Raw genomic sequence first — 19,219 nt, 5'->3', positions numbered from 1 at the left:
ATAGCAAAGTTTAACATGATAGGAAATAAACAAATAAAAAGGATGCATGCTATTCTTATCCCTCAATTTCTTGTCAACTTTACTGGACTTGGAGTGCCTATGTTAGATTATCATTTATATACTGCGGTGCCTGCAATTGCTGTCTTAGTGCTTGTTAGTCACCCTTTTATAAGTTGGGTAGGATCCAGCAAAATAATTGATCTGTCCCTAGACCCTTCCACAAAAGAAGTTCACCTTCAGTCTACTACCCAAGCTCATCACACAATTCCAGCAAGTCAGTGTTCCATGTCAGACAAAAAGTTTTCTGCCGGCAATGTGGCGTTTTCTTTTTACAACGTTGGAAACTTTAACAACAGAAACCTCCAAATACTGAAAAAGACATTAGAGTCCTCTTCTGCAAATAATGGTCCAGAATTTAAGCTGGACAGAACGAAGGATATAATTTCTGGATCTTATTTGATATTTTTGATAGGGAGCTGTGTTGCTATAGTTGGTATATATCTCACAACAGGATTTACAGATCTAGCATATTTTTTGAAAATGTCTGGAGATTTGTCTGAACGATTTCTTGGCCTGAATGTATTTGAAAAACAATTTGGACGTTTAATTTTAAATAGAGACAACAGCAATTTGTGAGCTTTTAGCGATTTCTATTCTTTCATTTCAATATTGCAACTAATAAGCATAAGAAGTTATGAACTCTGATATTTAAATATAAGTTACAATTTTCATAAAATTTTGAATTCTTATTGTTTAATTAAAATTTGACTGCAATTTAGCTTTTTTTTTCTACTAGATGGTCTCCATGATCAACTCTATCACACATGTGAAAACTGAAAAATAGAAGTTTACTCCCCGCTGGCCTTAATTGACTGACCACAATTAAAAGGTCTTACTTAAAATTCTAAACCAGTTCATGTATTTAAAACTGTAGGCACCAATTCAGATGGCCCCAACGTAATTGTTATATTGAATACAAGTTTATTTGTCTAGTTAGCTGTCACCCAGCCATCAGTATGCAACTTATATAAGTATATTGTAATACCTTTGTTTCCATTAGTTTTGTATCAAAATAATGTCAGTGCAGTTTTGCATGGATGAAATGTAACGTTTGATTCTCATGTATAATAATCAATTGAAATTTCAAATAAAAAAAATTACCATCATCAATTAAGTTTACCAGCTTTAAAAAAAGTTCTGTATTGTAATCAATAGTTCGAACACTAGAAAAACCGATAGCAGTAAGTTTTATAACACCCTTAGTCTCGCGATTATATGATCTACAACCTAACAGGTTAACGACAATGACAGATGAATTTAATCTTGTGTGGCACAATGAAGAATGTGATGCTGATTATCCTGGTCAACGATTTCAGCTTCTTCAGGACGAGGTAGTCTGCGACTTCAAGAGCCAATACCAAGCCATCAAAGTGTTCAGACACAAAAAGTTTGGTACAGTATTGTCATTGGATGGATGTGTTCAAGCTACTACTTACGATGAATTCCTCTATCAAGAGATGCTGACCTATCTTCCTCTTTGTTCAGTCTTAGAACCTGAGAAAGTTCTTGTCATTGGAGGTGGAGATGGTGGTATTGTCAGAGAACTGCTAAAAGATTCCAGAGTTAGAGAAATCATACTGGTGGACATTGATGAACAGGTCATGAAAGTATGCAAAGAACACATTCCTTCCATGGGAAGGTTTCTGGAAGATGAGAGGGTTTCTGTGATAGTAGGTGATGCTAAAGAGTATATTAAAACATGTGATGTTATGTTTGATGTTGTTATCATTGATGTTACAGATTATGCAATTTGTTCAGATGAAGAGAATCAACTTTTAGGGAAAGCTTTTTACACTCAGCTGAAGGAGATAATTAAGGATGGAGGAGTAGTCTCATACCAGGCATTTTGCCCGTATCAAAATAATGATTCTTTAAAAGTCGAGATTGAGAATATGAAAGCAGCCACTAAAATGATATGTTATGGCATGGTGCCTGTACCAAGTTTTCCAAATGGGAATATTGGCATTCTCTTTGGGCGCATGACGAAAGAATCTGGGAAGAATTATGAGCAACTTGATGTCCCAGTTTATAAGATTTCAGCAGCAAAAGCAAAGGAGATGGGACTCAGATGTTACTATGAGGAGTATCACATGAGCTGCTGTACTCTTCCTCTTGAATTTAGCTCTTGGCTTGAGGAGTCAATAGGATTGTAAGACCAGAAGAGGGTATAAACTCTTATTTTTAGAGGGTAAACTTTTTATTTTGATGTATATTTCTTAGTTTAATTATATCTGCATTATTTTCGGAATATTATCTGTATTAAATTATTTATTATACAGTATGAATTGGTATTCAAATTTAAATCTGCCCAATTTTCAATATAATTTTAATCTAAAGTGACCTATTTTACTGATTGATTCATCAAATTTCATAAATTTTAAATTTTATGTACTGAGTACTCATACTTTAACTACCTATTACGTTTTGCTAGATTATTGAATATTGCTGATGGTGCTTGCTAATCTTATCACAAATATAATCTAAACAGACATTGAAAAGTTGTTGTTGCCACCTCCTAGGGAAGAGTTGGCTTTTGCCTTTTTTAGAATACTGTAAAGAAGCTGTTGATATTGCAGCAAACCATGCTATTTTCCTCCAGTAGATTCCCCGTCCCATTTTTGGAGTATTTTCTAACAAAATGAACTTAATGGGATGGGAAAGTGAGAAGGAATTATGATTATAATTTCCCCCAATCAGTTACTCCTTGTACTGAACTAATACTCGTCGATATGATTCATTTTATAACTTCTTGAACCTTTTAAGTGGAGGGATCACAATGTCAAATCGGGAGACAAGATCACAAACAGTTAAAGATGAAATGAAGACTGAGATTCTTGACCATGTTATAAAGAAGGAAATAAAGTGTGAGCTAGAGGAAAAATCTGGGAAGTCACATGGTTTTATTTGTCCCACATGTAAAGCTCATTTCCTTTACAATGAGTTCTTTATCGAACATGTTCGAGAACATCATGAGGATATAATGACTGGTGGGAATTTACTTCCTAATGAACTGCCCAGTTCTTCCGAATTATCAGAAAGAGAGAACAATTCAAAGAAAACCCCACTGGGAAGTAAATCTTTCAAATGTAAAGTTTGCCCCTTTTCTTGTTTATACGAATCTAATCTTCTACAACATCAGAAAGTTCATACTCATGAAAAACCCTACAAATGTAAACATTGCTCGTATACTTGTTCGCGAAAGGATAGTCTCTTTCAGCATCAGCATATTCACACTGGTGAGAAACCGTACAAATGTAACGAATGCTCTTATGCTAGTATTAGAAAAAGTGATCTTGTTAGACATCAGCGTATACATAGAGGTGAAAAACCCTACAAGTGTAATGAATGTTCTTATGCTACTATTAGAAAAGCTGATCTTGTCAAACATCAGCGTATGAAAATTCACACTGGTGAGAAACCCTACAAGTGTAATGAATGCTCTAAATCATGTTCTTACAAATGCAATCTCGTCCAACATCAGCGTATTCACACAGATGAGGAACCATACAAGTGTAATGAATGTTCTTATGCTACTATTAGAAAAGGTGATCTTGTCAAACATCAGCGTATGAAAATTCACACTGGTGAGAAACCCTACAAGTGTAATGAATGTTCTTATGCTACTATTAGAAAAGGTGATCTTGTCAAACATCAGCGTATTCATAGAGTTGAAATATCCTACAAGTGTAATGAATGCTCTTATGCTTGTTCTCGAAAAGACAAGTTCTTAAATCATCAGCGTATTCACACAGGTGAAAAACCATACAAATGTATCGAATGCTCTTATGCTACTAATAGAAAAGGTGATCTTGTCAGACATCAGCGTATACATAGAGTTGAAAAACCCTGCAAGTTTCATCAAGATGACGTGACTATTAGAAAAGGTTACCTTCTCTGACATCAGCGTATTCACACAGGTAAAACTCCTGCATGTACAAGCAGTGCTCCCATTACCACACAAAACGTCTCCCACAAGAAAGAGAAGAAACATTAAATAGGAATCTGAGGAAAATTATAGTATAACTAATGAATCTCACTTACAATATTAATTAGTAATTGCCTATCAATGCTGATGGTTATACTTTTTATCAAAATTTTATTTCTATACTATATTAATTTATATAGGATAGAAAACGTGATCATTTTACACAGTTTGTTAAATAAAAAAGTACAAGTTTTGGATGTTTCTCAATCTATTTTTGAAGGTATTATTTTCTACTGTCTCAAAATAGCTGTTCATATTGCAGCAAACTATGTTATTGTCCTGCAATGAATTTCCCTGCACCGACTTTTGGTCCCCCCTGAGCTGTAGTTATATAATATCATATGTATCATAATATATCATCATATAACATTTTATCATGAATTTATTCCATGAACTTGGATGAAAAATGGAGCTTGTTTTGTTGTTTGATGTTATATTTATAAGTTAGGGATAATTTAGTAGTTTCAACCTTTCCTTCCCACCCAAAGAATTGACTTACTAATTAATTAACATCATATTCAACATTTAAAACAGATTCGTGTGTCGGATAATTGGTGGATACTGCTAAAATACAACCTTCAAAATACTATAATAATATACTATATAATAGTACAGGGTGCGGTGGGCCAAAAGTCAGTGTGCAAACGTTAGACTTAATAGCTCAGTCACTGAGTGCCCAATTGAAATACTTCCTTCTGGTATGACTTAGCACCACCACTGGTTCGAGGAATTTGTCAACTCGAAAAATATTCGCGTTCATTTTTTTCAAATGGAGGTTCATTTTCACAATTATTTGATAGTCGGATCAAGCTAAATGTTATTGAATTGTGTTTGGCCATTCGAATTACGTTTGTCCTGAAAGAATTAGAACTGTAGCTTCTCAGATGACTGAGATATGAAGCATAACGAGTTTATTCATTACGTGTGATCAGGTGATATATATATACTATAACAATACTATAATCCATTGTATTGATTATCCCTCTTTATTAGTCCCGACTTGAATGTTTATTTTGGGTGCAGTGCCCAAAGTACTTGGAGGAATCTGCGCAATCGCTGCCAGCTTCATCGCCTGCTACCAGGTCAGTATGTTTCACATGTTTTACATGTTTCACATGTTTTACATACGTTTCACATGTTTTACATGTTTCACATGTTTTCAGCATGTTTCACATGTTGTCAGCATGTTTCACATGTTTTCAGCATGTCTCACATGTTGTCAGCATGTTTCACATGTTTTCAGCGTGTTTCACATGTTTTCAGTATGTTTCACATGTTTACAATATGTTTCACATGTTTTCAGCATGTTTCACATGTTTTCAGCGTGATTCACATGTTTTCAGTATGTTTCACATGTTTTCAGCATGTTTCACATGTTTTCAGCATGTTTCATCATGTTTTTTACATGTTTTCAGCATGTTTCACATGTTTCACATGTTTTCAGCATCTCAGCATGTTTCATCATGTTTTTTACATGTTTTCAGCATGTTTCACATGTTCTTTGTTCTATTCAAATTTTTTTCTGATTTACTTTAAATGTTTATCAGCTTTACCATCTAATCGTGAAAATTGCAAAAAAGAATTAAGCAACGAATTTTAAAAACTCTGAGTATTGGCGGCGAAAGTTTTTATAAATTCAAAATGCTGTTCATGGCATGATTAGATACTTAATTAATTAATTAGATATACTAAATGCTTATTTCCAGATTTATCAGCACCTCCAGCACTATTTCTGTCCATCTGAACAACGGTGGATTATCCGCATTCTTTGCATAGTTCCGATCTATGCTCTAACCTCATGGTGCAGTCTATTGTTCTGGGAGTTCAGCATTTACTTTGACAGTATCAGGGACGTTTATGAAGGTAAGATATTGATTTTATCTACATTTTTAGTTTGATCCACATTTGTTTTTCAATGAAAATTGTAAGCTGTTTAATAGTTGCATTTTTAAACTACGAGATAATATAAAATAGTATATTACCGACATAGTACAAGATTATGATTTATGTGCATCATCAATGAAATACATTTGGCTCGATACATGGTTCTTAAATTTTGTTATGTCCGATTTGTTAAACACCACCTGGCCGGTTATCCGGCATTTCGCACCTCGTAGTGAAATGTCTATCCTACAATTAGTGCCTAGTAAACGGTATGTGTAGAAACAGATGGAATGTAATTTGTCGACTTATGTTACTTTTAATTTGGTCCAGTTTGGCCCTTATGTTTTGGAGAGTAACTTTGAACCATGACCGTATTGATGATTAATACTTGAGTCTTGACTATTCATTATTGTAAATAATTCACCTTAATCAAAACGTAATGAGCGTTCTAAGTTACCTAACCTTACTTAAATTATTATATAACCCTTTGTATTATAAAATCATATTGTAGTCTGTGAGCAGTTTTAAGTCCGCTTATATCGAGATTGCAATCTTTTCATAATTAGCCTAAATAAAGCCTAAATCATCATCTGAGATCCACACTACTCTATCACATTAAGAGAAGACCTTTGCTCAGAATGTGAAACGAACAGATATATAATATATATCTTCAAATTATGTGATATGTTGGCACTTGGCATGCAATATTAACATGAATCTGACAAGCTTCAGCATTATTACTACTTGGTACAATGTTATATTTCCAAGAAATACAAGTTATGCTATCAAAATAACCGATTAAATTTCTTTAATTTACATTACAGTGACCATTCACCATAATCTTGTTTTTACAAAATGTGTTTAAAACCTCATTTTTATCGTCGAGTAACTCAAAATGTCCGATTCTCTATTATATAGGGTATATATTATATAACTCAGTTGTGCAAATAACCTCTCAGTATATATTATACTACTATTATATTATAAACTACTATATATACTACTATATATACTACTATATATACTACTCAGTATATAATACTATATATACTACTATATATACTACTACTCAGTATATACTACTGTATTATACTACTGTAGTCTGGGGAATGTTGAGGAATGTGGCCTCAGTTTAATAACCGTGACCTTTAACAGAAACATGATATGGTTGGAATAGCTAGATAGCCCTCAGATAGTGTATTTTACAACCCCCCTCCCCCGCAGATTGACGCAGTTACCAGTATCCAATGCTATTAAAACATTTTGAGATATTGGTCACGCCCTGTTATGTGTCCATTAGAAACGTAATCTTGTGAACTGAGACAGGAATAAAACTCCTTTTTTCTCCCAAGAAATAGAAATAGTGGGTCTATTTAAAAATACTAATTCCACTGAAAAAACCAAAGAAATGGATAAAGAAACCCTCTATTTGCGCTTAATTCTGTTTCTAATACCCACTATCCCAGCGTTTGTGATCTACAACTTCCTGTGTCTGTGTTATGAATACCTGGGAGGAGAGAACAGTATTCTGAACGAGATTCAGGGCAAGGAGCTACAGAGGTCCTGGTATACTGGCACCTGCTGTCTTCCTAAGATACACTACGATATTCAGGTATGTGTGTCCCATAATGTGTCCCATATTAGGGTCATAATGTGTTCTATAATAGTGTGATTGGCAAATGTGGGGTGATATAGTTACGTGTAGATTTTAATATTTTGTTGGGGTGTTTTTAATTATGTTATTATGTGCTTGTCTGATTGGGATTTATAGCCTCGCAGAAAGCTGAAGTTGTACGACCCGCCAAGTATTTGAATATCTAACATGCACTGTATTATACAAGTTAAGGCAAGTGAAGAAGTATTCTAAATATTTGCTAGCATTAAGAACTAGGAAGTAGAATGTCTCACCACATAACACATACCATGATATTCAACATGTCACCACCTATGACCTAATGCTCTATGATTTTACTTGAACCGTGTAACTACAATGTATTGAAGAATGAAGATACAGTATACATTGTACATATTGTACTTTTACTTTTAACAAGGGTCACATGTGACCCTTGTCACCCTTGTGACCCTTGCTACTGTGAAGATAGTAACTGTTAATAAATCGCAAATAACCGCAATTATTTGGTCACTAGTTGTGTGATAAACCTTGCATTAGCCATCACGGATAAGTGCTTACAGGGACAATGAAGGATATCCAATGATTGAAGACAGCTTGAACAAAAGAAGTAATGAAATACACGACCCACGCGTAGTGCACAAAATGCTGTTTAACTGTAATATACCATGTGCAAGAGCACACCCCGTCTCTTTCACAACTTCATTTATTAATCATTTCTAGACTGAAAGAACACACAGTAGAGTAGAACACACTTTTGCTTGCCTCTAGCAATATCCCACATCCAGAAACACAGCAGTACGACTGCAAGGAATGTTGGATTTGAGAGGGAATTTGGTGCCAAAGAGGAAATTGTTTAGAAGATTTGACTTTTAGCGGGGAGGGTGGGACTGCGAGGAAAATTTAAAACATTCTGTATGTGGGAGCAAATGAGCAATGTATACAATGTACAATGTACATATTAATTATCTTTTGTACTGTAGCATTGTTTTTACAATATGAACTAAAGAAGAAGCAACAATTGAAGTGCATTGTTTGCTTACAACACACGTTTTAGCTGTACAATGTACAATGTATAACAACATTCCATTAGCCTGACACCATTCTGACAGTATCTTGACTAAAGATTTAATTAAATCTGTATGTAAAGACTATAGATATCATGTTCTGACTGTTAACATTAAATATGATAGTATATATTAATATACATACAGTCATATTTATATAATATATAATAGGCAATAGCTATTATATAGTATAGCAACGGACTGCAAGCTGCGTACAACCCCTTCCATATTGAAAGATTAGAACTATGAACTTATCCAGGCACTTTGATACAGCTTTCAATAAAAAAAAAAGCACTTTGTCCTTTGATTTATTAAATATTAAGTAATATATGTATATTACTGAAAAGTGCAATTCTTTCACACGTATATCTAGAGACCGCATAATATGGTTAGCAAACCAGTGAAACCACAACTACAACTGTAATACTACAGTAATGTGTGTATCATTAACAATTCAGAAAATTTTATATAATTTTTCAGTTTCTGCGTTTCTGCAAGCAAAGCACTCTCCAGTTTTGTGCCGTAAAGCCTATTGTATCACTGATTACTATTATACTGGAGGCAAACGACCAATTTCACGAAAACAATCTACATCCAAAGTAAATGAGATTCAAATCTTTGTGTGATTTTTATGTTATCATTCACTTTTTCGGGCTTTGATTCAGTTGGGGAATTTAACATTTTCGAAATATTGTCTTGCATGTAGATTCAAAATAAGATATTTTCTAAAACACATCTACTGATATATTAACATAAAACTTAAAATAACACATCAAATCACTACCCAGATACGGATACCTATACGTCACTATAATCTACAACATCAGCGTGACGCTAGCACTCTACGCTCTAGTACTATTCTACTTGGCGACTAGAGAGATTCTAAAGCCACACGACCCCGTGTTAAAATTCTTTATGGTCAAGGCAATAATATTCGCTTCATTTTGGCAAGGTAAGATTCCAAGAGATATATACTAATATTTATCATAACATATTATTTATTAGGTAAGTAAATTTTAGAAGGTGTCAAATTTTGCCAGCAATAAGAAACCCTCAACCACTCCCACAATTTATCGTCCATGTTTTCCGAGAATAAACTGTAATTTGTCCAAATTTGATCTGTAATTCTAAATGTAGTATGATTGCAGCAAGCTTTCCCTTTAGTCTCATTCAACATTCAGTATACAGTGTATAATACAAGTGAATCTGGCCCACCCTGAAGATGGGGGTCTTCTCTGCGCCTCTGACGATCATTTAGTTGAAGCATTGTGCATGGTATTGTTCTTTCATGCACTCCAATCTTGTACTGCAATCCACGTGTTCTGTAATTACAAAGTTGATCACGACTAAACTATTGGCCAGGTCAGAAATGGTCACAGTAGTTGTTTGCTGTTTTTGGAGGACGCATTGCTTCACTCATGATGATAGCGCGCATGTACGCACGAGTGCGCGTTTATCTGGATTAAATTAAAATAGCTTAATAACATTGCATAACCAGTTCCTAATTTAAAAACAATTCGTCAACTAACGTAAATATAATTTTGAGTACAACCCGGCCCATTTATCTTGAAACGAGGTACTAAATTTTCAGTACTGAAGGTTTAAATACTCGCGTCCAAGGATATACTCTATGGTTAAAATCCTACTGGTTGTTTGCTGTGTTTCTAAGAGCTAAGAGGCATCGATCGCTTAATAAGGTGGAGAATTTATTTCATTTGAATTTCTACGACCAAAAAATTGTATGCCATATTGCTTTTCTTTGTTGTTAAAGTATTAATCAAGCCCCGAAAGTTTTGTTTTTAGACGACCGTTGCAGTCAGCCCTCGGTGAATTGGAACTACAATTTAATTTGTATTGCTTGAAGTAAAAGTATGATTTACAATTGACTATTCACTTTAAAGACAAAAATACGAAAGAGATGAAACATGCTACGAAATCTTGTAACCAAACAAAAAACTTTCGTATAGCTGATGATTGATAACACTTATAACTTGTACAATTTTCCAACAGGCTGAGTTATTTTGAGTAGTCTTTGAATTAACTAAATAGTTTTAGACCAAACATAATATATCAATCATTGGCCCACTCCGCTCAAAAGAATGACAACGTAAAAAAATAGTAGCGCAAACAAAGTCTTGCTATATGTCCGGTCATTAGTTTAAAAGTTTCGAATCCTCAATTGAAAGCCAAGGAAAGTACGTACGAGAGGCCTTTTTTAGGAACCAGATGAGAGACGAATTCCACGAGATGCTTTGTAAACCACACCAACGTCGATCATTATCTTCTCACTCATGGCACTTTTTGGAGAACATCCTGCCGGAGACACACTTTGAACTTTAAATGAGTACTCCATCCCTTGCTTTAGATCTTCGACAAGAAATTCTGATGACCCTGGATTGATTTTCGGCTCTTCTATGGTTTTGATCAAGGAGCCCACCTCGAAGATCAAGATCTTGTATCCCGTCACGTTTCGTTCACCAGCATTTGAGGGGATTAGCTCGATCTTGAGGGAGTTGACTGTTTTGGAATTCTCAACATAGATGGGTTTGCTTGGTTTCCCTGGAAGTTCCAACTTCTCTTCACCTCTGTTTTTGCTGAGAATGCGTGTGTAAGCGAGGCTTCCATCAGGGCATTTAGAACTGTTGGAGATGGCAAATCTTTTGTTTGAATCTTTCCTATTTTCCGTGGAGTAGAGAACAAATAAATCAAATCCATCAGGCAAGTTCGCCCGCTCATTGATTATGTTCATTGGGTCAACAGTTTTTGGTTCAAACGGTGTCTTGGTAACAAAATCGTCGTCACCAAGACAACGGTAGGCATGATGCAGATCTTCATTTCTGAACGCCCCGATATTGAAGGTGAACGAAATGAACACATCATCTGCAGATTTTAGATTGTTTTCAATTAAATCGCCCGTTTGTATCTCAACTCCTTCAGCTTTAGCAGTAGCGATGTAACCTTCCACCTTCTTGATGTTCTCTTTAATGCCATCCAAATAATGTACCAACGCCATCGGAGAAAATCTTGACTTGTTCCATTTGCTTACGATGCTCAGAGAATGCTTGTCGTCCACAGCAATTTCTATATCCTCCTGCAGTATGGTACCGGCTAATTCTGTTAGATTCACGAGCGTTTCCAAATCTTCTTGAAGGAACGGCAAAGCTTTGACAGTTTCGTTTTCAAGTAGACTTTTGCATTCTTCAAATCTAGCTCGGTAGGTTGCTGCCAGTTCTTGGAATGCTGTCATCTTTGATTCAACCATGTTTCCAATCTATTTAAGCGTTTTTATTAATAGTGGAATTTAAGATAATATCAAATTAAGGATTATATTAGTTTCATCTATCCAAAATTATAGGCACCGCAGTGCCCGTGGTTCAGTGGTTGATACTCAATTCCCGGGAGAAAAAGAGTCAATTAAAATGTTTTTATCTTAATTGACTCTTTTTCTCTCGGGAATTAAGTAAAAAGCAGTAACCTGAGATCAAATGTTCTGAACAACAAGTTGTTCTGAATTGCGATTAGAATTCACCATCATGACTCTTTTTTACAAGATCTACCGTTTGTTAATTTTATGCCCTGGAAAATGATCATATCCGGTTCTCTGGACAATTGTGAATGACAATCACTATGGAATAGACTAAGTATGTAACAATATATTGTTTGGCACTCACAGCGACTGTTTTGCAATCTCGATGATGATTTGACGATCTATGCTGATGACTGATGAATATTGTAAGATATTGGATAACTACAATAGTAGGATCTTATTACTACTAGAATATTAAATTGGTTTAGCTACTGCTCAGGCTAATACGACACGTGGTAGCATTTTGTAAGAAAGTTCAGTTTGTATGATTGACCTGAAATAGGAATAAGTCATGATTACTTCGAGTGTTTTCTGGCATGAAAAATGAGAGCACCAAAAAAGAGACAAACAATGTATTTAACACGAAAAATGGAACGGAATTTAGCACCTCGCTTATGTTTTATATTATGGAACGATCACTGACAAATATAATGACCAAACGTGCACGGTTCAATAAAAGAGGAATGATAATGTTGGGCATGGTAAACTTCAAGGAGACGATTTTAAATATACGGTTTTAAGACTTTTAAAGTTACAAGTGAGAATAAGTAATTGAAGGTTCATGTTACGGCGGATAAGATTAGAAATGTGTCGCATATTAACTGATTAAGTGAAAAATGTGTTTTATTATTGTTCGATGTAACTTAATTTTGGTCGGAGAGGCGAATAAATACGCCGGATCGGGTTCTTGAATTCTAAAATGTTTTCATCGCAAGAGAACGTAAATAGAATTAGGTAGACTGTGATTAGGAAACAAAATTTTAGACAAATTAAAATATTGTAGTTAGTCAATAAAGGCTCAATGAAACTGGCGTTCAATGATGATAATTGCAACATTAACAACGACCACGCCGGACCGCTAGTATGTATCTCATGGAATTGAAAGAATTCCTGAACAATAAAATCAATATAAAACAAAGAAACAGGCAATTCAGCAAAATGTTGATCGTTGTTATATTTAACATAGTTACATCAACAACGACCACTGTTATATTTACATCAATATAAAGATGTAATATATTAATGACACGGAACACTGACCAACAAGTTCAGTAACTCAGAAGAATGGCAAGAATGTTAATGGTACGTGGTATGTGGTAAGGACTGCTAAGATGTAAGGTACGTGATTTAGGGGCTGCTCCGGCTGAATGGATGATATTGATACTTATGTGGAAAGGATTTATCCGTAATAAATGATGTGTGTGTAAAACAGACACCGCATGAAATCTTTATTAGCCTCATGATTTTACATTGGCCGATGATAGCAACAAAATTAAAAGTTAGATACTCTAACGAAGAAATGGGACCTTAGTCAGTACTACTACTAAAACAATTACCAAAGTTATGATTGCTGTTTGTGTTCCGTCTCTAGCCGACTTGAACATGGAGGACGAAGGAACGGAGGAACATAACAAAATGAACTAGACGCAACATACTCACATAAAATATCCATCATAGTACGTGTAAATATATAAGTTTATAATAAGATGTATAATATCATTACAAACTTATATTAACTTATATATTAATTCCATCGAACAGTGAAAACTGAAATACCTGACCGAATTGCTCTGGAAAATAGAATTGAAGAATTTCACTGGGAGCCCCATCAAACGGGGTATCGCTCTGAAATATGCTACATTATCTAGGTGAATGTCTGCGCTTGAATGCAAAAGTTGCGACTTCCGTGTTTGGATGGTCATAAGATGTAGCATAGCAATGGGATTAAGGAAATTTAGAACAGTTCCGGGTTCATTCTTATATAAACAGGAAATATACCTCGGATTAACAAAATAATATTAAAGAACTTAATCTAAATAACATTAAAAATTTAAAAAAGTGATGTTAAGGCCAGAGGGGGGGGTAAATGGAACTTTTCTAGTTTTCACATATTTGATAATAGCTGCTGGAGACGAACAAGAAGAAAAAAACCGGATCAAAATCTGACCTTGCGTTCCTGAGATATCGCGCGCTAAATTTTGAGGTTTACCTGTAATTACATGTTAAACTGGATCTTTAAACGGCTGTAACTTTTTTGACCTTTCGATTCCTTAGTTGAGAAAACTGGCCACTCCCTGATCTTGAGGTTTGGTACAGTGGTTCCTTGGACAATTATCCTCATTTATGATGCAGCGATTTTTTTTATTTGACTCGGTTCTTGAATTATGAGGTTAACCATGTCAAAAATTCGACAAATTTAGCTGGTTAACCTCATAATTCGAGAAACGAGTCGAATAAAAAAAATCGCTGCATCTAATGTCTAGATACTTGTCCAAGGAACCACTGTACCAAATCTCAATATCAGGGGGTGGTTGGTTTTCTCAACTAAGGAACTGGAAGTCACAGAATGTGTTTTGAGATAGATGCAATTTAGTGTTTTCAAAATTTTGAATATTCACTGGAATGTATCACAGTTCGTTAGTTAGGACTTTTTATACACTTAATAACGTTTGCTTGATCAGACCTGGCCGTCCCCTAAATGATTTTAGCCACTTTCAGTAGTTAATGTCCTTGTATTGTAAAAAATGAGGTTAACCAAGACTTCCTGTAAACACTAACTGCTTAAAATTTGGTTGTTAACCTCGCTTTAGACCATATAACACTGGGATTGGTTTATCAATATGTTATTATATGTGTAGTAAAACATTTGCACAGTATAACGATTAAGTTTTTGAGGTTAACATGTAATTGACTGGTCAGATATTCAAAACATGAGAGGTTAACCTCATTTTTTAGCCATTTACGGGTAAAATCTTCTACTAAAATATGGTCAGTTCAAATCACCTTTGTCACGTGATTATAGTTGTAGGCATTGTGATACCAATAGATACCTCACTTCGATATTGTGGTACATTACATAAGTAAGAATCGTATGTATATTCCCTACGGTACCAAAATGTGATGGTTAACCTCATTTTTTTCATTTTCCAAGATAAAAGAAAGTCAATCAACACGTCATCTATTTGGAAATGTGTATACCGTAAACTTACGATGAAAATAATAACTCTATCATTTGATCTATTCTCGCTATATCTAAACGAAGAGGTTAACCTCATTTAATCACGTTTGGATATTACTTTTTCTGATAATTATGAACCTAAAATTTAGAGTTTACATTTGCTGACCGAAATAACAAAAAATTATGGCGTGTAATAAAATTTTAACCTCAATTTTATTAACCTCAATGTTGCATAGTCAATTTTGTGAAAATCGGTTAACCTCAATTATAAAATAAATTTAATCAGCTACAAATATGTGAATAGCAGCAATGTTTTTGTCATCAAAAATTAAATCGATTTAGAAAATAATATTTTGGTAGAATTTTTTGACCCCTTACCCCCCCCTCTGGCCTTAAACGATGTTCATTAGTATACTTATATAACATCAATCCTTCGTTCCGCCCAACCTCATAGTGCAAATGTTAAAGATTATCTTACCATGTACGTGTAGTTTATCGGCTGTCTACACAGATTTGCTAATATTAAGTTACCAGGCAGAGACCAGAGTTAAGATGCAGGTTAAGATGTAGGTTAAGATGTTTTTGCAAAAATCCCGCCAATTAGGCATAGTTTTCTACGGTTAAAAAATTCTAAGTGAACATATCAGAACTATTTATTAACGTTGCACATGATTGAGTGCTCGTTAAAAACAGGCTCTATATTTAACATTCTTTATATATATAGACGTGTCCTATATTCTAATACATATTTAAAATATTATTCACAATGAAGCTTAAAATAAATAAACCCCTCAGGTGTGATGTTATCATTCCTGGAGCTGATAAACGTTATAAAAGCCACGACGAACAGCGCTGAAACAGTAGTCATTACAACAGGGCAGATATCCGCCAGTTGGCAGAACTTCTTTATCTGTGTGGAGATGCTGATATCCGCCTTTTTACTCAGGGTAGCTTTCCCTTGCACCGTGTATGACAAGGTAAAATTAAGCTTTTTAATATGATTTTAATATGTTTTTTAAAAATATAAAGACTGTTGGGTTATATCCTTGCTATGACATGATTTAGCTGTTGTCACTATCATCCTTGTTTAATTTTAAGGTATCTTAGAATAAAAATGTTGGGCACCAAAATGTCGGACAAGAAATTCATTCAGCACGAATAATAAAACAATGATTGAATAATTTTTAGTTCATCTATAGTTTCGCAATTCAAAGTAAATTCAAAGTAATAAACATTGAATGTAAAATTGGTCCAACAAATAAACTATGTAATAAGAGACCCGTTGCCTAAATTAAATCATCCTACAACATCATTGCCCATGATATTATGTAAAAGCTAAGACTGTACTAGAGAATCAGTGGCACAAAAGACAAATTATATGTCAGCATAACAGGGCACACTAATCTACCGTTGCAGGGTGAATTCCTACCCGTGCAGATAAAGTGATACGTAGTGATTAATAAGTGATATAAGTGGTGATTGTTATATGATGTTTATCTTCTAGAGAAACCCCAAATTATATTAGGTATTCGGCTCAGTTTCACCTCCTGTATTATAATACATCATTTCCGGGCCCCAATATGTTGACGAATGCTAACGATTGTGTTCGGTATTTGTCGATATTTGCTAGATCGATGAGCCTGAAATTTGATTTATTCAAGCCTTGTGATCATATCACACAGAATGAAGCTCACACCTGTGCCAACCTAATTTGAAGTTTCATCTTGATCAAACTTAATAACTAAACAAACAGTAAGATCGCGAGGATTAAAAAAATGAAGCTTCCTCAAGTCAACTCAATTCAACGAACGAAGATAAACATTATACGTGCATTTATTTTTTATGGTAGGGCCATCTAAATCACTGCTTATTTTCGTGCTAACAATTTTACTTTTCAGAACGAGGCATCAGGAAGGCAGACATTGAGCACAAACATCCGCGACACGCTGAACCCTAAATACATGGTCAACGACTACATCCACAACTTCTCCTCCACCTACAGTTCATATGCACTGGGCAACCAGGTTAATAGCCTCTACTTAAATACTTTCAGTAATACTACAAATATAGTAATTAATATAATGATAAATACTGCAATGCTACAAATATAATAATAAATACTACAATACTACAAATATAATAATAAATACTACAATACTACAAACATAATAATAAATACTACAATACTACAAATACAATAATAAATACTACAATACTACAAATATAATAATAAATACTACAATACTACAAACATAATAATAAATACTACAATACTACAAAGTTATAACAGATAATTAGAGTTAACGGATGATTACTGAGGGTGCATGTTTAGGGTTATCTGTATCCATTACTGAGGGTGCATGTTTAGGGTTATCTGTATCCATTACTGAGGGTGCATGTTTAGGGTTATCTGTATCCATTACTGAGGGTGCATGTTTAGGGTTATCTGTATCCATTACTGAGGGTGCATGTTTAGGGTTATCTGTATCCATTACTGAGGGTGCATGTTTAGGGTTATCTGTATCCATTACTGAGGGTGCATGTTTAGGGTTATCTGTATCCATTACTGAGGGTGCATGTTTAGGGTTATCTGTATCCATTACTGAGGGTGCATGTTTAGGGTTATCTGTATCCATTACTGAGGGTGCATGTTTAGGGTTATCTGTATCCATTACTGAGGGTGCATGTTTAGGGTTATCTGTATCCGCCGATATTTTGTGAGGCTTCTTTTGTAAGGTGTCTTACCTTACAATAACCAATAACCATAGTTACTAACTACGGTTATTAACTACGGTTATAGTGTTACATGCATAAATACGTAATCACCAATTCCCAATTTGACTACAATATTAAACATAGCACGTGACCCCACAGCGCCGAGAATCACAACTAAAACACATGTTTACCTTCCGTAACCACTAACCAAACGCCACAACTCAGAGTGCAAATGACGAGAGTGACATGGATACCCGACCCCAGCGCCACGAGACCCCAGAGAGCGATGAGTGGGGTCCTCCAAACAATACTCCGCATGACTTCTTCAATTCTGGACAGCACACTCTCGTGGAGCACGATCAGCTGGACTTGAACAGCAGGAGCTGAATTAATTGAGTAATTGATTGAGTAATTAGCAGAAGTAAATAATTAATGACAGATTATGATGAGCCGGTAGTGTCAGGCGCGCAGAGTGTTGCGTTCAGATAGTATGGTTATTATTGAGCTGGTCTCTCGTAATTTATTAGCAGATTTTTGGGCTTATTCAGCATTTTAGATGTTTTTTCCTTTCTTAAGTTCACTATTCATCGCTTAGTTGTTAGTTGATATTCATTTTATGATTTCATTTTGATCGCAAGCGAAGAATCAGCTATTGTAGTATATATATATTATATGTTTTAACCTTGACTTTCTGTTGCAATTTAACTGAAGGTCGGACTATACATTTATTAATGCTTGTTTATTTACCGTTTTATTAAAAATTCTTATCTTTATTATTGGCGTAATCCTTACTTTTGTAAATGTACTTAATGTTTACTTTAAATTAATGGGAACAACTGCTGTAATTAAATTGAATTTTAGTACGCTAGCCTTTATTAGTGTTATTAGATTAAATGTTAGATTATTAGTAGTACTAGTTAATATAATTTAATATTACAATTTATGGAAAATTCTGAATGAGAATCGTTCGATGGAATATTTTAAAGATGAACCTAATACTTGACTTTTTCAGCATTCATTTTCCTTATTCAATTATATTTTTATTCATGCATTCATAGATTACGTAATATTAATAACATCGCGCAAGGCGATCTGTAGGTGATACTTGTAAAATAATTGTTTCAAATATTAGACCGTCGACGAGTCCAACTCGGCGCGCGTCTTGGTAGGTTATACACCTGCAAGATTTTACCCAGAAGTTTGTAAATTTAAATTTAATTTGATGTTGGATCTAACACTGCACACTTGCGACAATGCGACTGATTGAACCAATTGTTTTGATGATAATGTTAAATGTTCTTGTATTATGTATTATAAGGTTTTATTACGAAAT

General features: G+C 34.6%; 2 protein-coding genes across 2 annotated transcripts; both read left to right on the top strand.

Annotated features, from left to right (window-relative positions):
• The first annotated feature begins 1,267 nt into the window (after positions 1-1,267).
• LOC134817607 (spermidine synthase-like) lies at positions 1,268-2,222 on the top strand. The gene has a single exon (XM_063826828.1). It carries the CDS (start codon positions 1,305-1,307, stop codon positions 2,211-2,213), a length of 909 nt encoding a protein of 302 aa, XP_063682898.1. The 5' UTR covers positions 1,268-1,304; the 3' UTR covers positions 2,214-2,222.
• A 2,808-nt stretch (positions 2,223-5,030) lies between these two features.
• Positions 5,031-19,219, top strand: LOC134816269 (transmembrane protein 184A-like). The gene is made up of 8 exons (XM_063825026.1): positions 5,031-5,127; positions 5,752-5,908; positions 7,396-7,541; positions 9,107-9,225; positions 9,415-9,578; positions 15,967-16,148; positions 17,070-17,195; positions 18,112-19,219. The coding sequence occupies exons 1-8, from the start codon at positions 5,050-5,052 to the stop codon at positions 18,271-18,273; spliced, it is 1,134 nt and encodes a 377-aa protein (XP_063681096.1). The 5' UTR covers positions 5,031-5,049; the 3' UTR covers positions 18,274-19,219.

This window comes from Bolinopsis microptera, chromosome 6 (assembly GCF_026151205.1).
Source record: "Bolinopsis microptera isolate Bmic1 chromosome 6, MBARI_Bmic_1.0, whole genome shotgun sequence".
Classification (NCBI taxonomy): Eukaryota; Metazoa; Ctenophora; class Tentaculata; order Lobata; family Bolinopsidae; genus Bolinopsis; species Bolinopsis microptera.
The sequence above is the reverse complement of the archived record's forward strand: the minus strand, read 5'-3'. Positions and strand labels throughout refer to the sequence as shown.

Excerpts from the sequence above, each read along its gene's own strand:
- LOC134817607 (XM_063826828.1), top strand. The coding sequence starts at position 1,305 with ATGACAGATGAATTTAATCTTGTGTGGCACAATGAAGAATGTGATGCT.
- LOC134816269 (XM_063825026.1), top strand. The coding sequence starts at position 5,050 with ATGTTTATTTTGGGTGCAGTGCCCAAAGTACTTGGAGGAATCTGCGCA. Across the intron at positions 5,128-5,751 it reads GCTTCATCGCCTGCTACCAG|ATTTATCAGCACCTCCAGCA; the intron begins GTCAGTATGTTT and ends GCTTATTTCCAG. Across the intron at positions 16,149-17,069 it reads CTTGCACCGTGTATGACAAG|AACGAGGCATCAGGAAGGCA; the intron begins GTAAAATTAAGC and ends TTTACTTTTCAG.